The following is a 19,143-nucleotide window of genomic DNA, read 5'->3' as shown; positions in this document are numbered from 1 at the left end:
GTGTAAGTTCACTCAGCAGGTGTATGTAAATTCACGCTTGGCACATGCTCTCGTGTCCAGACGTGCGAGTCCACCCTCGGGCTATGGCGGTGGCTCAGCACGCGCTCATCTGGCTGGGGACGTGCCGAGCGTGCAGCACACGCTGTGCCATGCTGGCTACGTGAGGCTCAGTTCATGCCAGCCCTCGAGGTCACACGCGCATGCTCAGCACACGCCAGCTCACGTGCAGTGTGCGCCGACGGCTCAGCGCACGCCAGCCCACGCTGGTCACCCACTGAGGGCTCAGCACACACCAGCCATGTGCTGAGCGTCCAGTACACACCAAACCACACTGGTCACATGCTGAGGGCTCAGCATGCGTGAAGGTGTCCCCACCAGAGGCCCATGCCAGCTGTCCCCTACCCGGCACCCCACCTCACACCACTCGGTCAGGCACAGGCTGTACACACAAGTTATTTACTTCTTATTATGACCTCAGGCCCTCTTTGCCCTGGAAAGTGGGGTGGGCCAGGGGGCCAGGCCCAGCATGCACCCCTACTTCTTCGGGGGCTGATCCCTCCCCCAGCTTGGCTGGGTCCTCTGCGGCCACAGCATCAGGCTGGCGGGGGCGGAGGTAGAAGCGGGAGAGCAGGGGGGGAGCCTGTGGGAGCCACGACGGGGCAGACAGAAGCGGGGGCACGGGGACAGGGATTTAGACCCGGAACACCCGCGCCCGCGGGGGCCTCGCAGGCCTGGCCTGTCCGCTGGACCGGGCCTCAGAGCAGGCGACAGGCATTGCCCACGCTGTCGACTGAGGTGTCAAGGTCATGGCTGTAAGGGGAGTCCCAGTCCCTCAGGAAAACGGCCTCCAGCTGGCTCCGCAGGCCACCCCGCCCGTTCTGCGTCACCAGCAGCGAGGTGCCTGCTGTCTCGGTGAAGTAGCTGCCGGACCAGTTGGAGGTTCCTACGGGGAGTGGGGGTCCAGAGAGTCAGGGCCCGTGGTGCTGCCTGGACCCCCTTCTGTCCTCCCACCCCAGCGGCGCCCAGGACGCTCACCGATGTAGGTGGCACGTTCAGTCACCATGTACTTGTTGTGGTTGACGCGGGTGTAAGGGACTCGGGCCTGGGCCTCGTCCGCAGGGACCACAAAGAGTTTCTGAGAGGGAGGGGAGATGCGGGGTTGGGTTAGAGAAGCCCCAGGGTCTGGGGTGGGGAGTGGCACCAGGTCTGCGGGACTGGGGACTCAGCTGCTTCCTTCGCGGGCCTGGGGGCCAGCATGGGTACTCGGTAAACACCGGCTGAAAGGGAGGACCCTGTCGCCTCATATGCCGCCTGTTCCCTCTAGAATGACTATTTATCCCTTAGGTCTTACCTCAGATGTCCCCTTTTCCAGAAAGTCTTCCACGACCCCTCAGGCTGCGGCAGGAGCTTCTGCTGGGCTTCCCCACCCCAGCCCTAACACCTCTGCCCGTGCCCTTGATTCTGGCCAATCAGGGCACAGCCCACTGTGGGTCGTCCCTGTCAGGTGACAGGTGAGCTCCACGATTGCTGTGTCCCCGGTACTGCCCCGCATAGGGGCTGATGGGTAGGTCTGGGGTAGGTGCTTACCACCTGGATGTCAAAGTGGGTGTGGTTGTCACGCAGGGCAGCCAGGGAGAGCAGGAAGGCCCGCATGGATGGCTCAGAGTGCCCCCAGCAGCTGACCAGCAGGCGCACCTTGACGCCCCGCTCATAGGCAGCCCGCCGCAACCCGTCGTCAATGGCAGGCCAGAACCTTGGGGAGGGGGGTGCAGGATGCGGAGGGAGGCCTCACTTCAGCTTTAGGGAGCCAGGCCTGGGGCCCGCTGCAGCTTCTGAGAAGCCCCAAGCCCCCACCCCATCTCTAGCTCCAAGCCCTGCTCCCCCCACCAATCTTCTCATTGTCTTGTCTGCTGCCCCCAGACTACCTGCTCTGAGCCCCCAGAGTCCAGTCATCGCCACTTCCTATCCCAGATCTCAAACCCCAACCCTGCCGCCCCAAACCTGAATACCCTTAGTCCTACCTCCCAAGCCCGTCATCCCATATCCAGCCCCCACTCCCTGCCTCCTACCTGCAGAAATCTCACATCCTGCATCCTCTGCCTTAAGCCTCCAGTCCCCCGTCTCCACACCACCCCCGGAATATTCTCATCCTCTTCTCTGTCCCCTTCTCCTTGTCTTGACCATCCAGACCCACTCTCCCTGTCACCTCTGTCTCTCCCCATGGCATCCCCTCCCTCTGTCCCCTGGTCTTGGCCCCGTGACTGCTTTCTGGGCCCCATCGCTCTCTCTCCTGTCTCCTCTTCCACTCACGGTGGCTCCCTACCCCAACCCCTGTCCACGCGCCCAGCGGTACCTGTGCGGGTGGGAGAACTCCATGGTGGGCAGGTAGTTCATGATCGCGATGTAGATGAAACTCCGGGCATTGTCCACCGCGTTGAGCAGGGCTTTCAAGTCTGGGGTGCGGCCACTTGAACACAGTGGTGGGGGTGCACTCTGGGGGACGAGGGGACAGTCAAGACACATGTCCTTCACAGTGGACCCCTGCTACAGACAGCTTGTCACGAGCCAGGTCCTGCGGGTCTCACTAATGCTCAACCTCCATGAAGGAGAGGGATAATTACCACCGTCTTTTTTTGCAGGTGAGCAAACGGAGGCTCAGAGAGGGTAAGTGATTTGCCTAAGGTCACACAGCTGATAAATGGAGCCAGGGTTTGAACCTAGGCTGTCTGGTTCCAGAACTTATGCTCTAACCCAGTGGTTCTCGACATGAGGTCCCTGGTCAGGCAGCAACAGCATCACCTGGAAACTTGTTAGAAATGCAAGTTCTTGGGCCTCACTGCCCATGGCACACAGAACCAAGGTGCTGGGGTGGAGCCCAGGAATCTGGCTTTCCACAAGCCCTTCTGGTGATTCTAATGCATGCTCAAGTTTGAGGACCTCTGCTCTAATCACTTTTGTCCCTGACTTACAGTCCAGCCTGATGGCACTCATGTGCCCAGCCACACCAGGCCCTTCACCCAGCTCTCTCCATCCTCACAACAGGTGAGCAAACTCGAGCTCTGAAAGGGGTAGTGGTAATGGGGGAACCATTAATGTCCCGTGGGAGGTCACTGGAGCAAAGGACCCCAATGAATCGTGTCCCTCCATCCATGCCTTAGTGTGGGCCCTCCAGGATGACACTGGGCCTGGCCAGGTGACTTGCTGGGGGGGACCCAGGTTGGCCACCCCAACTAGTGAAAATATCAACAGCTAAAAGCAGCGGTGCCTTGTCCAGAGTGCCAAGGGCAATAGTGGGTGCTGTCCCATAGAACTTTCCACATTGATGGAAACGTTCTCTATCTGCACTGTCCCGTATGCCAACTGCTTGCTATGTGTAGCTGCTGAGCACTTGAAATGTGGCTAGTGTGACTGAGGAACTGAGTTTTTAACTGTAGTTCATTTTAATTGATTAAAAATGCGACATGCAGCTATACTGGACAGGTCACCCAGGGCTCGGCCTGCATGGACCCAGCCGTGCCTCTCACTAGCCCTAAGAAGGGGTAAATATTGCAATACTTATTTTCTATGTGAAACCAAGGCCTAGGGAGGTTGGGACACAGCCCAGGCCCCGAGTGAGCAGAAGTGACAGCCAGTGGTCAGGAACCCCCATCCCTACCAAGTCACTAGGCAGGGCTTGATGGGGGCCGAGAGAAGGGATGTGGCCGGGGTGTGACAGGCCCCTCTTCCCTCGGACTCACTGCCAGGTAGGCCAGAGCAGGGGTTCCGTTGAGGCAGATTTCCATTGGTGTCTCTTGATTGTAGCGGGTGTCATAAGGCCGGGGCCAGGTTGACGGGATGGAGCTGCCCGCCTGGCCCAGGTACCAGTAGGCCTCGAAGATCTTGGTCAGGTCTCGAGCTAGGCAACTGCAGTTGTACATGACCACGCCCAGCTCCTTGACCTGTGGGAGGGCAATGCTGAGCCCGGGGACGATGGCCTGGTGCCCACAGATGACATGGACACCTGCAGTCCTTCCCCCTGCCCCCCACCAAGTCCCCCTTCCTGCCCCTTGCCCTTCTATCTCCCCCTCTCTCTGCCCCTGTCTCCTTTCTTTCTGCCCCTTAACCGTGCCCCCACCCCCCTTCCCCCAGCTAAAGTCCTGGGATGGACATGATCTTGTCCATCAAGATTAAAATCTTAAGTTTTGGTGAAAATCAGTTATTCCAAAGCTCCAGGTTTCCTGAACCTTTGCGTACACTGTTGCTTCTACCCTCCACTGAGCTCCTACTCAGTCTTAGGTCTCAGCTGACAGTTTCCTCCTCCGGGAATCCTGCCTTGACTGCCCAGACTGTGTCAGGCATTCCTTGAGGCTCTCAGGGTCCCTTGGGCCTCCTTCATCACCCTCTCTGGTGACAAACCTGCCTCCCCATTGGACTGGGAGGACAGGCACAGGGGATGTCTCAGGGAGAGCTGTGTGTTCAGCATCTCCCCGCGGGGCTCCTCCAGTTATCAGATTAGTTTTCATCTCTTTTGGGAGACTTTCCCTGGTACCCCAGGTTGGGTCGCCCGTCCTGGCCCTGACCCCTCCACTTGTGTTCCCGCCTCGCCACCAACTCAGACTTGACCCTTTTGGGCTGACACTGGTGACAGGCCCGTCTCCACCCTGGACCGGGGGTTCCAAGAGGTCCACCATGTTCCCAGCATCAGAACAGGGCTGGGCTTAGAGCAGGCACGCAGAGAGTGAATCATGAAGGTCAAATGGGTGGACAGGGCCTGGAATGTCCTGTAGATGCCATCGGGGATCAGAGGGGCTTCCCTGAGCAGAGCGAGTGTGGTGGAGGGCTGGATTTGGGGATGTTAGGTAGGAGGTGGGAAGGAAGCCATTGCAGAGACTGGAAGAGAGGACTGTGGGGTTGAGGCGGGGCGTAGCTGGAGGCCGGGCGCCCTGTGGGGCAGGGAGCGGCCTAGAAGGGCGGTGGGCAGGGTGCAGGCAGACCTGGGTCAGGGAACGCCAGTCCATGTTGGCACTGCCGAGGTAGAAGTGGGTCTGGTCTACCACCCAGAACTTGGTGTGCAGGACGCCATGGGTCAGCTTCTGCATGTCCACCATGCGGACCTGGGCACCTGGACAGACAGGGGTGGTGGTCAGGGTGCTGGCTTGGGCAGCCCCAGGCCCAGCCCACCCCCAGCTGCCCCCTAGCTCACCGCTTTGCAGCAGGGCCTGCAGATCTGCCTGGGGCTGGGGCCCACTTGGCTTGCTCACGGCAATGCGGACCTTCACACCTCGGGGTGCCAGGGTCTGTAGCTGCCGGAGGACCTCCTCGCCCTGGGAGGAGGGGAGAGCCTCTGAGGGGCTGGATGAGCCAACTCTCCAACCCCACGCAGGACCCCCCATGGAGCTGTTTTGAGATTAAGCTTCTAGATCTGATCAGGCTTTACATTAGCCGGTACACTCAGGGAAGGCTTTACACAGGTTAAGATGTTAAAACCTGTATCTGTTTTATTTTATTGATTTTTTGGCCACACTGTGTGGCATGCGGGATCCTAGTTCCCCGACCAGGGATTGAACCCGTGCCCCCCGCAGCGGAAGTGCAGAGTCTTAACCATTGGACCACCTGGGAAGTCCCTGTATCTGTTTTAATAACTGGCGCTCTGAGCCCTGCTAGGGCCTTCCTGCCACTCCTGCCCTTCACGGGACCTTCCCAAGATCCTGACTTGGAAGTATCAATGCCCGTCACAGAAGGGACCTCTGGGCACCTTGCAGGATGTTGGGGGCACAGTGCAGGCTTGGGGTCTGGGAAGGTTTGGGTGAGGCCTGATGATGCCAATAACATTAATAGCAACAGCCATTGATTCCCTGGTTTCTACTGTGAGCCAGGGCCCCTCTAAGCCCCTTTACATGTGAACTCACTGACTTCTCACCACTCTCACTGATGAGGCAAATCTGAGCATATCCCAAGGTGCAGATGGGGAAACTGAGCATTGGAGAAATCAATGGGGAAGCAGGATTTGAACTCAGATGGTCTGCCTCCTACGTCTGTGCTTTGTGCTTTGAACCATTCCAGTAGGAACCAGCAGGGCGTGGGAGCTCAGGACTTTTTTTTTTTTTGGCTTGTGGGATCTTAGTTCTCCAACCAGGGATTGAACCCGCGCCCTTGGCAGTGAAACTGCAGAGTCCTAACCACTGGACCGCCAGGGAATTTCCAGCTCATATCATTTTTAACTGTCGTATATTTTTTCAGGCAGTGCTTAATAAACCTCACGACTTTAATACATTTTAAGCCTACCTCTGACAAAGAGTGGCAGCAAGGAAAGGGGGAAAAAAGGGACAAATTCACCATGCCTTTTGATGAAGGGCTTATCCACCTAGGCTCTTCCTTTTCAAATCTTGAAGTTTTACGTTTTTTAAGTTTGTCTGCAGACCCTAACAAGGCTCTCAGAGCAAATGCTTATAAAGGGCTGACTCTGTCGGGCATTGTGCTATAACTGGCAGGGATTAGCCCGTTTCATCCTCACAAGAGGGGAGGGCTAGATATTGCCCCATTCTACAGATGAGGAAACTGAAGACCGAGAGGTGAAGTGACCTGCCCAAGGTCACACAGCTGGGAAGTGGCAGCCTGGCTTGAGGCTGGGCTGGTACTCACTCCATGTTTCCATTTCTTTGTGTGACAGGGTCGGGGCAGCTTGTGGGTGAGGATATCTGCCAGCCTAATCCCTCGTAACCAAACCCATACCCTGACATTCAGAGGCCTCCAGATGACTGTGACAAAACGCCCCCAGTCCAGAGGGCCACGTGAAGACAGTTGCTTCCAAACACCTGTGTCCAACCCGCTGTGTGAGACATGTCCACCTGTCTCCCGGGCTATAGGGAAACCCCTTTCATCCACCTCCCCAGTGCCTCCCTCCAACCGCCCCCCCAACCCCCCACCCGCTGCCAGCCAGGGCCCAGGTTGCCAGGTACCTGCTGAGCAGAGGGCTCCTGAGTGTGGGTGTCGTTGTTGGTGAGGGTCCAGTAGAAGGAGGCAATGTCCAGGCTGCTGTGGGCACCGGCGAGCAGGCCCAGCCAGGCCTGGCTGGTGGAGGGGTTGACCGTGGAGGCATTGGGGAAGTCCAGGCCCTCGGGAATGCTCTCCACCAGCACTGCTCTGGGGGGTGGGGGGAGGCAGAATCAGCCATAGGGGGCTGGAATGTGAGTGCTCACTTCTCTGCCCACGGAGGACAGAAGACTATGTGTATTTGTGTCAGTACTCATGATTCTCTGTGTGTCTGCATTTGTCTGTCTAGAGGTGTGGAAGGAAGGTTGTGCATGTGGATGTCTGTCTGTCTGTCTGTCTGTCTGTGTGTGTGTGTGTGTGTGTGTGTGTGTGTGTGTGTCTGTCCACAGATATGGATGGAAGATGCCATGTGTGTCTGTTCACAGACAGATAGAAGATGATGCTGTGGCTGCCATGGCAACGGTGTGGGGGAAGGAGGTGGGCATGGAGGGAAGAACCGTGACGGTCCACTTGGGAGTCGGCGATCACCTTATTCTGTCTCGACCACTGGGTGCAGGCCCTGCTTAGTGCGTGTTGAAGTGTCCCTGGCCTGGCAGGGCCCCTCCCCCCACCATCTGAGGCGCCCACGCCCCCCTCCACTTACTCGCAAGGGTCATAGCAGGGGGCTGGGCGCTGGTTGGGCCCAAAGAGATGCAAGTCGCCGTATTCCCATAGAAACAGCTGAGTCATCAGGGCACCGAAGCCCACGACTGCCAGGATGAGGACCAGCAGGACCCAACGGGCCTTCTGTGGGGAGGAGGTGGTGATCAGCCAGCCCAAGGAGGGCAGCCCAGGCCATGGCTGAGACAGAGTGAGGGTGGCGGTGGGCTCCTACCTTTTCTGCAGCTTTCCACGCCTCGATCTCGTTCATGGGTAGCTCGTTGGAGGGCTCCTCAGCAGGCACCTTCAGCTGGGGGACAGGGATGATGGTGTGTGTGGGGGTGACAGGGCAGCTCAGTGGGGCCCCCGCCCTCTGCTGGGTCCAGCCCCTCCCCACTGGGTCCCCCATCCACCTACCTCCTGGTACATCAGTTTAGGCTTCATCTTGCTGGGCAGCCAGGGGTTCTACAGATTCCAGTGGGAAAGTGGGTGTGTCAGGGTCTCCAAACTGCAGGGAACAAAAGCTGGCACTGTGTGGGGTGTTCTAGGCTTTTGGGGGACATCACAGAAAGCAGATCAGCCTCGGGCTCACGGGACTCCCTGGGTCGCCTTGTCTGTGATCACGGGGGCCACTGGCACTGTGCCTGCCACCCCTAAAGGAGGAAGCTGACTGCTGGTCAGTTGGGATTTCGAAATCCCTCAAAGTCCAACTCCTCTGCTTTCCTCCTATTCCTCTGCGGTACCCTCCCTGCCCCCCTTTAGTGCCCACCCTGCCCCCCCCAAGCGCCCACCCTGCCCCTCATCAGCACCCACACTGCTCCCCATTAGCGCTTTCCCTTCTCTGAGCTCTAACCTATACATTCCCAAAATGACAGCTCCGGATTGGGTCAGCGGAGCCCTAAATCTTTGTGCCTGGCTTCTCCCAGCCCTGGGATTACCCAGAAGTCATTTTCCAGGTGGCTCCTTTGCCCTCACCCTCAGGTAACAACTAGACAGCTCAGGCCGGGAGCCCAGGACCATCGCGGCCTCCCCGCCAGACCCCAGCCCATCCCCGAAACCATCCTCCCCTACCCTACCCCAGAGGGGCCTCAGCCTTACTCGGCAGGCGGCTGCTGCTACCTCCACGGGGCCCCAGCTTCTGCCCCGACAGGCTGAGCAGGGGCGGGCGGGCGGGGGCGGGGACCGAGGGGGCTCCGCCCACTGCAGCGGGGAGTCTGCGCAGTGAGCGCGCCGGTCCGGGCTCACCGCAGGGAGAAGGGGGGCCCGGCCGCCCAGTACAGCCAACCTGACGGGGGTGGAGGGAGAGTACATGGCTGAGCGATTGGCTTTGCTACGGTCCACCCTAGAGCCCCCATGTGGGGTAGGGAGGCCACAGGTAAAGAGAAAAAAGACCCCCACATCTTTTCTCGTCTGCAAACCTTGTGAATTTTTGTACCATGGGCATGTATTACCTGGTCAAAAATAAATACATAAATAAGATTAATGACTTTAAAAATTATAAAATGAAATGGAATGATCAAGGCTGAATAACATGATTTAGGAACGTAGCGATGAAATCAGCTTAGAAGACACAGCCCACGCTAAGGGAGGGGAAGAGCGGTGGGGGGGAAGGGGATGGTGGGTTTTCCCTTGGATTGTGGACTGCAGTCAGTGTTTCGTTAAAAAAAAAAAAAGTCAACTGATATTTTGATAAGGATTTTAAAAATTTTGTCTCTTAAATCCAGGCTCTGGCTGGAGGGGTAAGCAAGGTTTCCCACATACCATCTCATATCTCCGAAGCAGGATTTAAGGCCACAGATGGAGAAATAAATTGGAGGTCCCCCTCCCCGCCCACCTTTCTCAATGAAAGAGGGGCAGGACCCCCTTCCCCACATCCAGGCAGGAAGTCAACAGATGCAGAGAAGGATTATTACTGAGGGGAGCAACAGCGTTGGAAGTGGTTGCCTTGACAGCGGGATTTGGGGGTGGGTCAGGATTGCTTTTTATCGTCCGCCTATTTTCTTTTTTAAAATTGTGAAATATGAGCGACTTACAGAAAAGAAGAGAAAACATCTCTGTGCAGGTTAAAAAATAATTCTAAAGCCTACACAGGTGTTGCCGCGTCCCAGGTTTTGTCACGTTTTAAAAAATTCATGCGCATGCATTAATGTGTTTTAAAAAAAAGAAGAAAAAAGGAAGGAAATTCCAAAAGGGAGCCAGGTTCTCTCCTCACCGCAATATCCTGCCTAGATCTGAAAGGATAATTTGGAAACCCCTTTCCCCCCAACGTCCGATCCCAGATTGGCAAGGGCGGAAGAACACAGCTAGATCCCCTCCTATCATTGCAGGGAGCGAGCCAAACCGGGATGGGTCAAATGGATCCAGCAAGAAATGGCAACAGATCAAGGTTATTTGGAACTCCAGAGGTCACCAAGAGAAGCAGAAGATAAGTCTTGGATGTGGCTGGCCGCAGGGTTGGAGGGTGGGGGGAGGGGGAGGCATGGGGTGCGAAACAAGTTTGCCTTTTATTTATTTATTTGCGAAGGGCCTTGGTGAGAAATGTTTTATTTAAGAATATGGGGTTGGAACAGCAGGTGATGTAAAATTAGGGAAGCTGATAAACAAAAACAAAACTGGGCACAGGTAGGGCGCGGAGCTGTGAGGGACCCTGCAAGGTGAGCCAGGGGAACTGGGATGGCCGGTAATAAATCAAAAATAGGAAGAAAATAGACGCATTTCATTCAGTTTGTTAGCGAGCTTTTGGCTTTCAAATTGTGCCGTGATGACAGGTCCGTAATGATGGGTTTAATTTTGACTTGTTATATTTTTATCAAAGCAATACACCTAAGGTATCAATATTTAAAAAGAAAACTAGTCCTGAAGAGGTGGTGTAGACTGGGTTAGATTGGCGAGGCAGTTAACACTGTGGCTCCCAGAGCCAGGTGCCTGATCTTAATATGAGCCTCAGCGTGTACGTGACTGACTTCAGAGAAGTGACAGTGCATCTGTGCCCTAGTTTCCCCATCTGCAAAATGGGCACAGCAAGAATAGCACCTACTTTTTACAAGGCTGTTCATTAATTTTGCACACATTTATTGAGTACCTGTGCACCAGGTATTGTTTTAGGCACTGGGGATATCACTGTGAACAAAACTGACATGAGGAAAGACAGACAAAAAACAGTATTAAATTAAATTATATGTTAGAAGGTAATAAGTGCTATGGAGACTCAGGGAAGAGGGACAGAGGTGGGGCTGGGGTTGGGATTGCTTGCAATTTTAAATAAAGAGGTCAAGGAAGGCCTCGCAGAGAAGGGGATGCCTGAGGGAAAAAAACTTCAAGCAGAGGAGGAATGGAGCTACTGGACATCTTGGGGAAGAGTGTTCTGAGCAGAGGGAACAGCCAGTGCAAAGGCCGTGAGGCAGGAGTGTGCCTGGTGTGGATAGGGAAGAGCGAGGAGGCCAGTGTGTCTGTAGTGGAATGGCCTGTGGGAAGAGGGAGAGGAGGTAAGTCTGAGGTGACAGGACCAGATCATGCTGGGCTACCTGGACTGTGGCAAGAAGGACGGGGCCACGGGTAGGTTCTGAGCAGAGGAGGGAACATGATCTCCTTTGGGGGTTGTGGTGGGTTGAATGGGGGCCTCAAAAAAGATATGTCAGATGTGGTCATCACTCCTGGAACTTGCGAATGTGACCTTATTTGGAAAAAGGGTCTTTGTAGATGTAATTAAGTCAATGACTTAAAGATGAGATTATTCTGGATTATCTGGGTGGGTCCTAAACCCAAGGGCAAGTATCTGTAAAAGAGACAGAAACGAGACATGACCAGGGAGGCAGCGACTGGAGCGATGGGCTGCAAACCCTGGTGCGCCAGGAGCCACCGGCATCTGGCGGAGGCAGGGAACAGAATCTCCCCCAGAGGCTCTGCAGAGAGCACGGCCCTGCTGACACCTTGATTTTGGACTTCTGGTCTCCAGAACTGTGAGAGAATAAATTTCTGTTGTTTTAAGCCACGCAGTTTGTGCTCACGTGTTACAGCAGCCCCAGGAAACGAATACAGGCTGTTTACAGGCTCCCTCTGGCTGTGTGGGGAACTGACTGGGGTGGGCGTGTGATTTGGGGGAACACTGAGGAGGACCAAGTTTGGGAAAAAGACCAGGAATAAATTTTTTAAAAAAAATCAAAAATTAAATAAATAATGTGTGTCTTTTGAACATGTAAAATTGGAGATGTTTAAAATCTGAGTGGCTCCTTCGATTTCAAGGGATTCATATATATCAAGTGCAGAGAATGGGCATGCAAGAGGTTCTCAAGAAATATGATTGTCTCAAGGGTCCTAACAGCCAAAAAGAAAAGAAAAAGGCATGATTCCCTCCGCCTCCGTCCTCCCCACCCTCGGCCAGGCAAGATGCCTGCTTTTTACTGTGGGCCTTTACTCACTATTTTAAAAAATGCACATAGGCCTTCCATGGAAATTAAATTGAGGCTCAGGCTTCTAGCTGCGGGGGCCCTTCCCCAACATCCAGTCTCCAAAAGAGGACTGTGGCCTCAGCTGGATAGGTATCCAGCACCCTCAATCCCCAGATCCCTAGGGGGAGCAGGGCAGGGTGAAACTGAAGCAGGATATGGACAGGCGGGCCGACAGAGCCAGGCCGACAAGTGCTGGCCTTCTCAGCTCACCTCAATTCCAGGGTTCCCAGGAACCTAGAACTCACCCTGGGGCTCCAGTGCAATGTCCAGGCTGGTCCTCATGCCCTGCTTCCTCGCTGGTGTAGGGGTCACCTCCACCAGCAGGTGTGCCCCCTCCCAGTGAAACGGGAGGGAAGGGGGCAGGGCACAATCTTTGAAAGAATGACACAGCCGTTGAGGATACAGCATAAACTGGTTAGAACCAACTAGGTCCAAGGTGGCGGAAGATTTGACTTCCAGTAGACTTTGAGCCTCATTCTATATATTAGCACAGGGGTCCCCAACACCCGCGCCACGGACCGCTAGCAGTCCACGGCCTGTTAGGAAGCAGGTCGCACAGCAGGAGGTGATCGGTGGGCGAGCGAGCGAAGCTTCATCTGCCGCTGCCCATCCCTCCGCCTGAACCACCCCCCACCCACCCCGCTCGTGGAAAAATTGTCTTCCACGAAACCGGTCCCTGGTGCCAAAAAGGCTGGGGACCAATGCATTTGCATATGCTAAATGACACAACCATAGGTGCCATGACAGTTCCAAGGTGACCTAAAAGACCAAAAAGTGGGCGGGGCCCAATTCCTGGAAATCTCCTCCCCTTCCCCAAGACAGTTGGAATAATCCCCCCACTCATTAGCCAATGAAATTACCCAGCCCATAAAAACTACCCCATATTTCCGGACCTCTCGCCTTCGGAGGTGGCCCACACTCTATGGAGTGTGTTCATCCCAGGGCCGTTCTTGCCTTTTGAGATGAACCACATTCTGTCTATGGAACGTGTATCTCTCTAAATAAATCCACTTTTTACCTATCACTTTGTCTCTCACTGAATTCTTTCTGCACTGAGGCATAAAGAACCTAAGCTTCATTAGGTCCTGAGACCGGGTGTGTGGTTTCAGTTAAAAGAACGTGGGTTCAAATCCCACTCTGGGTTTTGGCTGGGTTCGAGTCCCAGCCTGCGGGACTGAGTTGTGCAGTTTCACCAGCCCACAGAATATCTCCCTGTTCCCTTGGCTTGTGCCCTGCCTGACTGGGGTTGTGAACCACAGCGCACAGAAAAGGAGGACCGTCTTTTGAGACACGTGTTGGCTCACAGCTCCCTGAACACCCGTGAGGGTTGGGGTGGGAGACTTGATCCCTCTTCCATAGCAGTGTTTTGGGTTGGAGGGGCCAGGGTTCAGATCCCACCCCTGTCACTTTCTTACTCAGTGACATCAGGCGTGGGGCTTTACTTCTCTGAGCCCTGCTGGCCTCATTCATAAAAAGGGGATCACTTGGGCTTCCCTGGTGGCGCAGTGGTTGAGAGTCCGCCTGCCGATGCAGGGGACACGGGTTCGTGCCCCGGTCCGGGAAGATCCCACATGCCACGGAGTGGCTGGGCCCGTGAGCCATGGCCGCTGAGCCTGCGCGTCCGGAGCCTGTGCTCCGCAACGGGAGAGGCCACAACAGTGAGAGGCCCGCGTACCGCAAAAAAAAAGAAAAAAAAAAGGGGATCATTTTATACCCATCTGGGGAGTGGTGGCTGGGGGATCTCTGAATGGTTTAAGGGGGTGCGTCTTGTAGTCCCAACCCCCTGGGTTCAGATCTCAGCTCTGTGTGTTACTGGGAGAAGAGGCTCCCTTCTCTGAACCTCACTTGCGTTCCTTGCATTCTCAGAACAATGGGTAGACTAATATACCAACCTCACGTTTGCTGGGCAGTCAGTGAAACCATCCATAGCAGGCCACGTAGCACAGATACAAGCTGGCTGGTTAGCTGTGTCCCCTAGTATCCTGGACACACTTTTATCATAGATAAACCTATATGTGTCCCTTAAAAAGCTAAGTCTATGTCTGATTTATTCCTCTACCCACCCTGTGCCTAGCACGTTGTAACCATTCAATAAATGTTTATTGAAAACAGGAGAAAAGAAGCAGTAGAATGGAAACCCTTGAGAAAAGACTTTCTTAGATGTCTCTCTAGACCTAGTGACACTCGGTGTATACACAATGTGTAAGTAGCTTGTGTTCTAAGCCCAGAGCAATAGGGTAGGTGCAGATAATGACACCTCAGCCTGAGGGTAAAATTCAAGGTTGATTCAAGACATATGAAAGTGCAAAGAAGGGTGTGGGGCCAGTTAGCTGCTGAAGCCCACGTGAAGCACTGGGCAGGCCATACCTATGGAAACATTCACTAACCTATGGACCTTCCATACGGTTCAAAACAGAACTGTTCTTGGGTTTAAAGGAGCCGATTTTCATTCGATTGTGCAGACCCCTTCGGACTGACTGCACAATTGTCTGTGGTCAAGTCTACAGAAAACAGAACAGAGCACTGGTTTTGTAAACTGTTTTGTTTTGTTTTTAGCAGTAGACCTTTTATTTCAAAGGACCCCCTAGAAGGTGCCCCTTCTAGGGAGAGAAGATGCTCAGTCTGAAAAACAATTAAATAAGTAAAAAAATACACACACAACCCCCTGTCCCCCAACACTCCATCATGAATGGCGAACACTTCTGAACTGGAACTCAAAAATCTAAGCTGTCCCACCCCTACTCAAACCCCCTCTGTGGCTCCCCATTGCCTCCAGGACCAAGTGCAACCATCTTACGATGTCCTCTTGGGCCCTACATGGACAGCCCCTGTGGACCTTCCCCACCATTACAGCTTCAGTCCCCCTTTCTGACTCCAAAGCTGTCTCCGATTCCCACCTCCTCCCTGAATTTCAGCTCCGGAAGTCCCATGGCCTCCTAGACACCTCCACCCAGGTGTCCCTAAGCCCCGTACACCCACCATGTCTCCAACTGTCCTTAGGATCTCTCCCAAACCTGCTCCTCCCCCGGGTCCCCCTTTCAAGGAGAGCTGTTCTACCCATCCTTCAGGTCTCAGCCTGTGTGCTTCTGTTTACCTTCTCCAGAAAGCCCTGACTCCCCCAGAGTCCTGGGCCTTGTCCTGGACCGCCCACAACTTATCCACTTGGCCTCCCAAGTGTGTCTCCCACCCAACCCTTTTCTCTCCCCTCCATGGCCCCGAACTGGCCTCTCCCACTTGGGTTGCCACTCCAGCCACATCCTGTGGCTCCCAGCCTCCACTCAACCCTTCCAATTCCCCCTCCATCTGAGTCTGACTTGTCCACCCTCTGCTCAAAACCTTTCTGTGCCCCCGCCCCCCCCCCCCCCCGGTATCTGCAGGATAAAGTCTCAGCTCCTCACTGTGGCTCCCAAAGCCCTCAATGATCTCCCCTAAATAACCTCTTGGGCTTATTCTCTTACCATCCCTAATGGTCTAGTCATATCTAATATTTTTCAGTTCCTCGAACTGAAACCACACTTTTACCACCAAACCTGCCCACAGCTTCTCCTCCTGCCTAGCATACCTTTTTCTCCTCTTCATGTTGCTTATTCCCATCAGCTCGTGTACCACCTCCTCCAGGAAGCCCTCCCTGACACCCTGTCTGGTCCAGGCATCCTTTTTGGGATCTGACAGTCCCCTGGGCTTCTCTATCCCAGCCCAGACCCCTCTGCCTGTGTTTTCCCCAACCTGGCCCTGACCACTCTGGGCTGTCACTACCTGATGATGGATCTGTTTCTCCCACTGGACTGCAAAACCCGTGAGGGCAGGGCCAGGCTGGCTCAGTCACTGCTGTGTCCCCAGTATCACCCAGCACAGGGACAGTACATGGCAGATGCTCAGTGGCCAGTTCATCCATCTATTCATTCAATGAGTATTTATTCAACGACTACTGCTGACAAGCCTTATCTAGAAATTGGAGATATAGCACAGAAAAAACAAACAAAAAAAAGTCCCTAGGAAGGAAGAAATTCTTTTGAGGGAGTAAGACAGTAGATTAAATGAGCGAAACATATAGTTGGTGCCTTGGAGAAAAATAAAACAATGAAAATGGTTGATGTCTCAGGTCAAAAAGAACAACACAACACATCTGGGGCAAAGAAGCATTATTATCCCTGTTTTTCAGATGAGGAGGTAGGGCTCAGGGAAATCACTGCCCAGGTCACACGGCGTAGGTCTGTCGGCCGAGAATTTGAACCCAGAGCTCAGTTCTGTGCCAGGACATTACACTGTCAAACCAATTCCCAAAAACACAGAATAAGGCAGAATGTCTTTTCCTTGCCACCCTCAGGGAGGTCTGAGCCTGTGAAAGGATAGGATGTGGGAGAGCGGGGTCTCCTTATGTTTACCGAACCAGGCACTGCTCAAAACACTTTATATATTCAATTCTAACAGCAGTGGTTTTTTTTTTAGCTCTGCTTAACAGATAAGGGAACAAAAGACCTAGAAAGGTTAAGTCACTGGCACAAAGGGACACAGCCAGGAAACGGTGGAGCCAGAATTTGAGCCCAAGCTGCCTCAGGGTCCTGAGTGTAGACAGCTGCCTCTCCTGCTGTGTAACATCTGTAGATCTGTGACGCCCTCCGCCCTCCGTCCCTCCCCAGTAGCCTCTCAAAACCCCTACCAGCATCCCTCCCCACCCCATCCCACCCCAAATCTTTGAGAGGGACATTTGAAGCTTTCTCCAAATACAAAGGATATGTGAGTGCAGCTTTAAGAAGAGGAGTCTGGCTGTCCTTCCAACCAGGCTGCTCTTGCCCATCCATCCTTGGTAGAAGTTCTCCAGCTGCTGCTGCTTCTTCAGGTCACGACATGTCACATCAGATCACATCCCTCCTCTCCTCCAAATCCTCCCATGGCTCCCACCTCACTCAGAGTAAAGCCAAAGTCTTCTCCATGGCCCATGAGACCCCAGATGATCTGCCCCCATCACCCTGCTGACTTCATTCCCCATCCCTCTCCTCCCTCACTGGTCTCCTTGCTATTCCTCAAATATTCCATGCATGCTCCTACCTCAGGACCTTTGCATTTGCTGTTCTCTCTGCCTAGAATGCCGCTCTTCCCCCAGATAGCCATGTCACTCTCTCCTCTCTTCAAGTCTTTGTTCAAATGTCACCAGATCACCCTACTTAAAACTATAATCTTTGCATCCCCCAACTCCCTCCTAACACATCATATAATCTACTTCCCTGTTTGTGTACCGTCTCTTACCCCTGATAGAATGTAAACTCCATGAGGCCAAGGATCTGTTTTATTCACTGATGTGTCCCCAATGCCTAGCACAATGCTGAGCATGTAGAACATGCTTAATAAATATTTATTGAGTGAATTAACTTGCATTTTCATTCCCATGTTGCAGGATGTAGCAACTGAGGCACAGGGACCTTAAGCCAGCTGCCCAAGGTCATTTAGTATTATTTAAGTACTAAATGCTAGAACCAGGATTGGAACCAGGGTGTTCCAGTCTCCAGGCACACACTGTAATGGCTGTCCTACATGGCCATGCTAAGGCAAGCTGAGTGACTAAGGTACTTACCTTTCCACCTGGGGATTCAGGGTTGCTGAGGTTTGACAAAGGTGTGGTGAGACCTGCCTCATCTCTCTGCACCCCCAATTCTATAAGTCAAGGAAGGGTTGGGTCTAAGCTTTCTAGAGTCTTCCTCCCACCAAGCGCTCCTCGACTCCTGCCATTGGCTAAGTGCTCTCAAGTTGGGGGTGGGAAATCAGTCACTCCAACAAGGTAAGGAGATAGGGATTAAGTATTTACATGAGCAAGGTTCGTGATGGCTGATGGGTCACCCCCTCAGGTGTGGTGATGTGGCAGAGGTGAGGACAGCATAGTGATCATGATGTGGGACAGCAGGGGTTGGCTGGTGTGGCAGAGAGTATCAGGATACAGGGAATGGTGACGACACCACGGTAATGATGAGGGCAGCTGGGGGGAGGGGGAGAGCGACAATGAGGAGGGGATGAAGGTGACTGGATGAAGGTGAGGGTGAGATGATTAATAATATTAGCTCAAATGGCCACATCAAGCTGGGCATGTCACAAGAAGAAACACGCAGGATCCTCACAATCATCCCTGACGTAGGTGTCCTTGTGTGCGTTCCACAGATGAGGAAGCTGAGACTGCAAACGTGTGATTAGGTGGTCAAGGTTACCCAGATGCTTAGTGGTGGAGCCAGGATAACGGGCTGTAGTACCCGGTATGTGAGAGGGGACATGGGGAAATACCGGAGACATGAAGGGAAGAATAACAACTGTAGGGCAGGGCAGGTCCTTATGGGGAAAACTAGAAGCATTAGGCATGGACAGAGACTGTCAGAGGACGGGGAGGGATGGAGACATAAAGGATGAGGAAGATATAACGGAAGCGTGAGCGTAACTTACGGAGATGGTGACAGGAGGCGTGCGAAGGTGACACGGGGGTATGATGACGATTTATGAGAAGGACTTCGTAAAGGCGTAATAGCAACAAAAGAGGGGTGCAGGCGATATGAGAAGGCGACACGACTTAAAGGGGGGTAACTGCGACATTTGGTGGCCATGGGGACTTAAAGGAACGAAATCTTGTTAAGGGGGTTGACAGCGACCTAAGGAGGGTGATGGCGACATAAGGGGAGTGGTAACGATGTAAGCGGGATGCAACATAAGGGGAGGAATGGAGACATAAAGGGACAGAGGACGATATAAGAGGAAAGATGCATTATATTCGAAGGACGACACGAGGAGGGCAGCCGAGACGCCGCGCCCCCAGATCGCATATTACCTGCACTCCACGTCTCCCACTCCTGGACTCAGCCCCTCACGCTCCTTCTAGGCTGGAGCCCCGCCCGACCGCCCCCGCTCCGCGCAGGCGCACTCCGGCTAGACTGCGGGCCGGCGGGGGCCAGGCAATTGCCTTTCTCATTGGCCGCGCTCCTCGCTAGCGTGGGGAGGGGAAGCGCCTGGGAGAGTGCGGGTGGTCACGTGACGGTTGCCGCTGTGCTCTCGCTGGTGGCTACCCGGAGGGCTAGAGCGGCCGCGGGCCGGTAAGTACGGCTTCCGG

At 54.1% G+C, this 19,143-nt stretch overlaps 1 protein-coding gene across 1 annotated transcript; it reads right to left on the bottom strand.

Moving 5' to 3' along the window:
* Positions 1-450: 450 nt before the first annotated feature.
* Positions 451-18,930, bottom strand: PLD3 (phospholipase D family member 3). Its single transcript, XM_082862074.1, has 13 exons — positions 18,865-18,930; positions 8,710-8,896; positions 8,029-8,119; positions 7,847-7,921; positions 7,616-7,758; positions 6,939-7,122; positions 5,183-5,303; positions 4,974-5,101; positions 3,738-3,938; positions 2,354-2,493; positions 1,588-1,753; positions 1,036-1,135; positions 451-943 (listed from the first exon to the last, which is right to left on the bottom strand). Exons 3-13 carry the CDS (start codon positions 8,053-8,055, stop codon positions 756-758), a joined length of 1,473 nt encoding a protein of 490 aa, XP_082718200.1. The 5' UTR covers positions 8,056-8,119; positions 8,710-8,896; positions 18,865-18,930; the 3' UTR covers positions 451-755.
* Between the last annotated feature and the right edge of the window lie 213 nt (positions 18,931-19,143).

This window comes from Leucopleurus acutus (assembly GCF_964270905.1).
Source record: "Leucopleurus acutus genome assembly, chromosome: 20".
NCBI classification, from domain to species: Eukaryota; Metazoa; Chordata; class Mammalia; order Artiodactyla; family Delphinidae; genus Leucopleurus; species Leucopleurus acutus.
The sequence above is the reverse complement of the archived record's forward strand: the minus strand, read 5'-3'. Positions and strand labels throughout refer to the sequence as shown.